Consider the following 8,564-nt stretch of genomic DNA (forward strand, 5'->3'; position numbering starts at 1 on the left):
AACTTAGTGGGAAGTTGTGATCAGTTATGGTAAATGATGGATAAAATGAAAATTGTCTTCATTTTTATGTAATTCGATCATTGTGAATTTGTGAATCGTGTGATTAAAAGATATAGCTATACGATAGCTTGAGAGCATACACGATCGTCCAACGAGCGAGCTATACGATAGTCACTTGTTTTCTAAACGATCGAGTACACTGTCTATATGATAGATTAAAACTATCTCCCACTTACTCAATCATCTACACGAATTGGAAAATTCCTCCTACCCTCTACCAAATCCACAGAGTCCACAACTCCTCGATTCTTATACCGAGAATACCGAGGTAGCCTTCTGGTGGTGTCTACTTTCTGTTCGAGGGACGAGTGGAGATTTATTCTTGTTCGAGGAGATTGTTGTTCGAGTGTAGATTCGTTCGTGTTAGTGAACAATCGTGCAGTGAGTTTGAGGGAACAAGAAGAATAGTTTTTCAAGAGTAAGTTCACTTGAACCTTAGTATTTCCCTTTTGTGGCATGCTGTAATTTAGAGTTTTGCATAACTATTACTGTTTGATTGTAAATGTGTATGTTCTATCACAATAAGATTTGGAACGATCTCGCTTCCACTCACGGGTCTCTTTGTTAAGAGTTCCTTCAAAAAGTGGATCAAATTTTAGTATTAGCCGAGATGGTTTATAGGAATATGGATGAGATTAGATACTTCGTCCTGGTGACACTATTGGATGCAACCACTTTGTATATTGATACAAATGATGTGATCCCAAAACCATTCATGTGGAGACATGCGAGTGGAGGCATTCTATGCAAAAGTTGTTTGCATAAGACCGGACCATAAAATAGTCACTTTTCTTTATAACGACTGTTTACTGTTAAAACTGACTATTTCAAATTCAATGACCTAGGGTAACTTGATCTTAATCCTAAGCTAACTATGAACTCCTGTTTATTTGGGATTATCCTTCGATCTGCATAGGTGAGAGTAGTTCAACGACACTGCTCAATAAGCCTCCCTTTTGAGGATCAGATCGAATAGATAGCTAGGGACATAGTCTTGTAAGATGGAATTCGCTCCTACCCGATTTAGGGTTATCAGATAGGTTGTTTCCTTAAATATTGTTTTCTGGTTTTGAACAATGGGGCCCCACCCTCTTATGGTCAAGAGGGACATGGTTTATTAGTTGGACTATAAACCAATTGTTCAATAGATGATCAGTGGGAGCTTAAGGAGCAAGATGTATTTACAGGGGTAAAACAGTATTTTGACCTAGTTATAAATACGAACGACCTGTGAAGGATCGACTTACTGATTATGGTTAAAGTGGACACAAATATATCTATAATGAGGAGAGTGCAACTATCGAGCTATATTGGTGTGTCTCGATAGTTAACAAATATTGATTAATTTGATCTAAAGAGTTTAGTCAATTAATCTCAAATCGTCAGAGTTCATGATCTGTAGATCCATAAGGTCCCTCTACTAGCTTACAAAATTATATCTTGGAAGTGAATTGAGCGGTTTTGAAACGTTCAAAATCGAAATAAGGGTTTTGAATTTAAAGTGTTCAAATTCAATTTAGGGTTTGATTAATTGTATTTGATACAATTAAAACGTTTAATTTTGTTGAAATTGAAAGGAATCGGAGAGATTAGAATATTTAAATATTGATTTAAATATTGAATTAACATGAAAAGGATTCATGTTTAAATTAGGTGTTTAATTAATTAATTAAATTTTTTTAATTAATTATTTAAATAAAACATTTTTCATTTTTTTGAAATTCAAAATTCAGTTTTAAATTTAATTTTGTGAAAACTAAATTTAATTTTAAAAAATGAATTTAGAAAAAGAAAAAAAAAAGAAGTTAGTGGACTAATTAACACCTAGCCCACTATAATCAACTCCTCGAGGTGTCAATGAGCTGAGGATTGGAGTGCCTGCATGCTGATTCTTCATAAATATGTTGAATTTAGCATCGAAAGGGGGATGCTTGGTGAATTTTTAAAATTTTGTTGCTTCTCTCCAAACCCTCATCTTTCCCTACCAAATTGATATCAATTCAATGTTTCCACCACACATTCCAAGTTGTAGAATAGTAGAGAAGATCCTTTTGGTGGTCTACTATGCATTTGGAGGCCAATTTCATGGAGAAGTGCTAGAATTGCTCTGATCAACAAAGGTATTGTTCATCTTGAAACCTTCTTTTCTGAAAATAGTTTCCATACATGATTTTAAACTCAAATTAAATGTAATTAGAGCTTTTATTGATTCTGATTTCTTCCGCTGCATATATGTTTATTCCATCATAGTACTTGTAAAGCTATAGAAGGGTGAGAGTGGGAACACAAAATGGTTATTATAGAAAAAGTTAACAACAAAAAGGTTCTCCCATCTTAGTCCCTTATAAAATAGTATAGATTCAGATATACTATTTTTTAATAAATTTAAATATATTAAAAAGATGAGCTTACATTACAAAATTTCTTATTAGGGCCCATGATTTTTTTTTTTTTTTCAATATGGGATCCTAAACTAAATTTAACTAAACATCACAATAAATTACACAAAATAATATTATTCTGATCTAAAAATACATAGATAAAAGCATGGCCAACCAAAGATAATTTTCCCCATTGACAACCATATTCTAAATGGTAAGAATTGATAAGAGAGGGAGAAATAAAAATCAAAATACAAAAAACCTTTAATAAATTTTTTTTTTTCTTTCTTTCTTTCTGGTCGAAGAGAGGATTTATTCGACCAATGAAATTCATTAATCCTTCAAAGTAATTTCTTGTTTGTCTTCCCATTTGTTTAATCTCTTCATTGCTTCTTCAACCTGCAATTTTCCATGCAAAACATTTGTTATTGTTCCCCTTTTTCTTCTTAAGCCCTACTAAGATGATATTCATAGGGTTTCTTTTTTCTCTTTATTTATTTTATTTTATTTTTGAAAAGTTCACAGCACATTATTATTTAATTTATATGGGGTTTTCTTAAATTTTTAAAAATTTATTTTTCTTTTTTGAAAAAAGAAAAATACTTACCTCTTTGTTCCAATCTGTTCGGACTGTGACCCATATCAAAATGATTGTCTGCATGCATGTTCCACCAATCATTCCCAGCCAGATACCCTGTTCATAAATTAATTACACAATTCTAAGTTGTCATTTAAATTTACAAAATAAATATTAAATTCTACCAGTCATTCTTCAATTGTAATTAGCAAGTTAATACGTCCTTTTTCTTTTTAATTTGGATGAAACTAATGGTAGAGTCATGAGAATTTGTATTTGAAATGAATAAATATATCTTAGCGATTATTTATAGAGATATGTAGAAGGTTGGACCGTTGAATCTATTAATCAAGTTATTTATCATAAATAATGTAATATGACTTGGAATTAAATCATTTTAAAATAATTTTGAAAAATTATGAGTTGAGTATACCTTAGCGCCGAGTTTGAAATAAAACCCAAGGAGAGCACCTAAGGGAACTCCGACGACATAATAGCAACCAATATTTACATAGGCGACGAAAGCTTGCCAACCACAACCGACCGCAACGCCTTCGGAAATAAAAATGAGAGATAAATTATATATTTTGTTTTAATTTATAAATTGAATGGGGCTAGATGTGTAAAATGAAAGTACCAGATAAGACTGGTTGGATTCCGTTGAGAAGAAGAGTGAGAGCGAGAAGTGGGCAAAGATCGGAGACAGCAGCAGCCACAACAGGACCTTCTGTAAAGGCGTAGCTGATGACATCGCGAAGTACGAGTACAATTATAGCACAAAATACAGAGATGATGAATGCAATGACGGTCACCACCACCACCGAAAAAGCTGCTGATTTTGGATGCCTACTTCCAAGTTCATTGCTCACTCTCACACTACAATACACAAACAAAATGCCCAAGCAATTTTAATATATATATATAATTTTACATCTTTTTTTAAGAAGGAATAATAATTTTACAAACACCCCTTGAATTGAGAATGATTGAATAAGAACAGAAGAAATAAACATAAATAAATATTTTGCAAACGAATTACAATACTTAAATATATTCTTCTAATACGAGAAAAAAAAAAAGCAAAGTAATTATTTTAAAAAGTAAAATATTTTTAAATATAGAAAAATATTATTGTCTCATGTCCATTAATGATAGATCGCAATAGATATATATATCACTGAGCGATAAACTACAATACACTTCTATCACTTAATGATAAAAATCTATTATAATCTATTGTGGTCAATATTTTCTTTTATTTAAAAATAATCGAAAAAGTAAGTAACTTTTTTTTTAATTATTTCCAAATATATCAGGAATGTAAGTTACTGATTACTATCCATCTCTATCAATCATGCCATTGTTAAATTAAAAAAAAAAAAAGAAAATGTTCTTTTTACCAAAAAGTAAAAGAAAAGTTACCTTGCGGCAGCATTGAAGCCAACCGAAATCATGAAAACCCATCCAGATATAGTTGTGCTACAAAACCACAACATAATTAAATTAAATTAAAATTATTATCACATACTACTTTTAAAAAAACAATAAATAAATAAATAGATGCGTCTTACGTCAATTCACTTTTTTAAGTACATAGAATTTATTAATATTTTACAAAAATATATTTTTTTGACAAGTCAAACTATTTTAGGTATACTAATTTTTCCTGAAAGTATGACATAATTTGATTTTATTTTATTTTTACAATATATAAGATGGAAAATTATAACATAGGGAGCAGTAGTTTTCACCCTGCCTACCATTCAGTCCCATCTCTAACCACTATCTTTAATGACTTCACCATAAAATTATTTATAACTAAAACTCCATTTTTCTAAATAGGTGATAAGATCAAATCCCTTTTTCATGTTTGAGTCGAAGGTATCCACTTCTAAATAATTTACTACCAAATATTAAATTTTCAAAATTTAAGGAAACAGCCAATTCAAAAACAAAACAGACAAAATAATGAGAATCATAGAGCAATTCAAATTGTACTTCTCCCCCCGATTGAGGAAAGTTAGTGAAAGACCATTCAACAATTACATAATACCATCCAATCTAGGATGGGCCCTTCTCCTCCAAACTTTATAAAACATCTTCTTCATTCATTTGTTTGTTTTTAGTCGGTCATTGTTCCCATTAATAAATTACAAACTCATATTACATTTTTTCCATACGTGTTTCATGATTATTTTCACTTTTTAATTTGGCTAAAAATTTGACTTTGCTTGAAAAATACGAAATCCATGGTAAGAAATTGAAAATATACTTAATGTTCAAAAATAAAAAAAGATTTAAATGTAAGATTTCATTCGGTAACCGCCTCATTTTTAAAAATTAAATCTATAAATATTACTTAGTGTTTTTTAAAACAACTCTAAATATACATATAATTTTTTCTTTAAAATTGTCTAAGAATATAAATCTTTATATAAGAAATATAAAATTACGAGAAAACAAGTGAAATTTCAAACACTTAATAATCACCGAATGGAATTATTTTGAAAATAATAATTATTATTTTAATGGAGTTCTTTACCAATTAATGCATTCTCTGGTTTTCGGAATTATAAAAAACATTATTAAAATTGTAAAGTGATTTGGAACATGGAGAAAGAAAATTGGTTTTTGAAAAGTGGTTTCAGTTTCTTTTGCGTAGCCGCTGCGCTTCTTTCACGCGTTCCACGATTTTGTGTACCCCGTAAAGCACTATTCACTCCATTCCAGTTGTTTTTTTCTTTTCTTATTTCAAGTAAATAACAACATTTCAAATACTTACCATGTGTCATATTTTAATATTATAAACTATACTTTACTATCATAATTTAATGGACATTTAATATGTATGATAACCTCGACGTTAAAAATTTCATCTCTCTAACCCCACCTCACAACTGTCCAAAAAATCCGACTTAAAATCATTATTTTATTACTCAATTTTTTTAACGAAAATTAGCTTGCATGCATATGCTTCTGGTCAAAATTAAATAACAGCATTTAATGTCATTTTTATACATATATGGTTCTAATTTAAATATAGTATATTTGTTGAAAATATTATCCCAATGGTTTGAATTTTTTATTGTATAGAATAACAGAAAATCAAACACTGTTGTCTATCAAGTTGGTTTAATTTAGTCTCCTGTTCTCGATAATTCTTTAATTTGGTCAACATCGTTTATTTATTTTCTCTTTAAATAATCAAAATATATATCAGAATTCTTTTTATAAACTTTTAAATAAGGGTGGTCAAATCCAGTTTTATTTTTCTTTATTTTTTCAAACCCAAAAGACCAAAACCTATTACGTAATAGGTATGATTTTTATTCGTTTAAAATATCATTTTGTTTATTGTATCTTCAATTGTCCAAATTTAATTCATCTACCCTGAATAAATCTTCAATTTAGTCAATAATATTGGTTTATTTTTTATTTTCTTAAAAAAAACTAGTATGTATAAACATTTTCTAAACAACTTTTTTTAAAAATGTATTCGGTATCTTTTCTTGCATAAATATATATTTAAATGAAAAAGATTTGAAATTTAGGGAAAGAAAACAATCAATCATATGAGATTAGATTAGAATGAACTACAACAAAAAGTACAAGACCAAAATCGTATTTAATTTATTTAAATAATAGTTTAATTCTTATATTTGAATTTAGTATCATCCAATTTTAATTTATGTATTTTAAATAAATCTTAAATTTAATCTCCATTGATGTAATAAAATATAATATGAGAATATATTTTCAAGATTTATATTAAAAATAGTAATAAATAATAAATAATTTTTCTAAAAGAATAACCAACTAAATTTAATATATATGAAAAGTTCATAAACTAAATCTATAAAACCAACATTAAATGAAAAATACTTAAATGGATGGCAGTAAATATCTGTATATCCTACTAAATTGTTAAATTATAATTTTTTTTTTTTTTTTTTTGAAATATTTAAATTATTGCTTGATGTGAGTTGGAGGATGATGCATAAAAAATTAAAGATGGTTGCGATTGAGATTGATTGAGAAGAAGATAATAGAAAACAGGTGAAAGAGAGTAAAAGAGTTACCAGATAGAAAGGGAGTCGAGAGCAAGCTCAGGATTCTCGAGCAATCCAGCAAGCAAAACGAGAATCTGAAAATACCATGTCTCTAAACACAGCATCACCGCCGACGCCACCGACAACTTGAAGAATCCCGGCAACCCTGTAAACGCCTTCGCACTGAAACCTCTCCATGTTTCTTTACACTTATCACTTTTAACGATATACACAAATTGCCCCACCACTATTATCCACCATGACAAGCTCAATACCAACGACACTCCCAACAGCCCCAACCCCATTTTGTAGGCCGCCACCCAACTCAGCACCACATGCACCACCAGCGTCCCCGCCGATATGTAAGCACTCGGAAATACTATGCTCTGTGCCTGAAGAAACTTCTGTATTGGGAAGTTTATTGCGTACGCGAAGATTTGAGGAATCAATCCAAACACGAATACTTCCGCTGCCGATGCAATTTCCTTCGATTCTCCCAAAAATATCAAGATGGGTTTGCAGAATATATAAACAATTGTTAAAACAAACCCCGTTAGAGTCAATAATATGGATGATCTCTGTAAATAAACTCCAAGCATATCGTATTTCTCTGCACCGTATGCCTGCCCGCATAGAGTTTCCACCGCACTTCCCATCCCCAACTGTTGGATTAAACAAAAATTAAAGACGAGATTCGAGAGAGGAATTATGAATTAAAACAAAAACAGAGAAAAAAAAAAGAGTTGGTCTGTTTAAATATATGATATACCATGAGACCGTAGGCGAAGATTTGAATGCCATTGTTGCCGAGAGAGGAAGCGGCGAGTTCGAGGTTGCCGAGGTGGCCGGAGACGATTTGGGTGGACATGGACATGAGGTAATTAATCATGTAAACGAAAACCGCCGGAGCTGCTAAGTAGAACATGAGTTTCATTTCGATCCAAGTAGCTTGAGTGTAACGCTGGAGAAGAGGAAGGTGAGTATCGGATAATATGGATTCCAGTTCGCCGTTAGAATCATGCTTGTTTGACAACAACGGCGATTCGTCTGTCGGCTGTAGCAACGGCTGGAGAACATCTTCAGGAGAATTAGATCCCATTTTCAGAAGCTCTCTGTTTTTCCTTCTCTGTTCTGAAGGTCGAAGAAGTACTTGCAGCGGCAGGGGCCGCCTCTCTCTCTCTCTTCTTCTCTCTCTTCTTCTCTCCTGCGTTCTGAATGGTTATTAATAGAAATGGTTAACCAAGCCTACTTAAACCTGACCATTGTGTGCGTGTCTATAATTATTAAATTGTTTTCATTCAATTTTCTTCTTTCTTTTATTTTAATATTCCAAAACTTTAAAATACCGTTTTGAAAAAGTATCATTGAGTTGTATCGTCTTAAGTTTCACACTTGGTTCACGTTTACCTTATCAAAAAGGTAATAAATCAACGATAATGTAAAATTGAGTCTTATTTGATTGTTTTTACGTGTGTTCATTGAGTCCTATTTGATTGC

The 8,564-nt window shown here is 31.0% G+C and overlaps 1 protein-coding gene across 1 annotated transcript; it reads right to left on the reverse strand.

The window, feature by feature from the left end:
- Nucleotides 1–2,538: 2,538 nt before the first annotated feature.
- LOC120078159 (protein DETOXIFICATION 40-like) lies at nucleotides 2,539–8,335 on the reverse strand. The gene is made up of 7 exons (XM_090313970.1): nucleotides 7,837–8,335; nucleotides 7,098–7,729; nucleotides 4,441–4,497; nucleotides 3,656–3,894; nucleotides 3,452–3,570; nucleotides 3,049–3,135; nucleotides 2,539–2,840 (listed from the first exon to the last, which is right to left on the reverse strand). The coding sequence occupies exons 1-7, from the start codon at nucleotides 8,164–8,166 to the stop codon at nucleotides 2,775–2,777; spliced, it is 1,530 nt and encodes a 509-aa protein (XP_090170096.1). The 5' UTR covers nucleotides 8,167–8,335; the 3' UTR covers nucleotides 2,539–2,774.
- Nucleotides 8,336–8,564: the final 229 nt, after the last annotated feature.

The sequence above is a fragment of the Benincasa hispida genome, chromosome 5 (genome assembly GCF_027475165.1).
Source record: "Benincasa hispida cultivar pf3 chromosome 5, pf3_genome.v1.1, whole genome shotgun sequence".
In the NCBI taxonomy this organism is placed as follows: domain Eukaryota; kingdom Viridiplantae; phylum Streptophyta; class Magnoliopsida; order Cucurbitales; family Cucurbitaceae; genus Benincasa; species Benincasa hispida.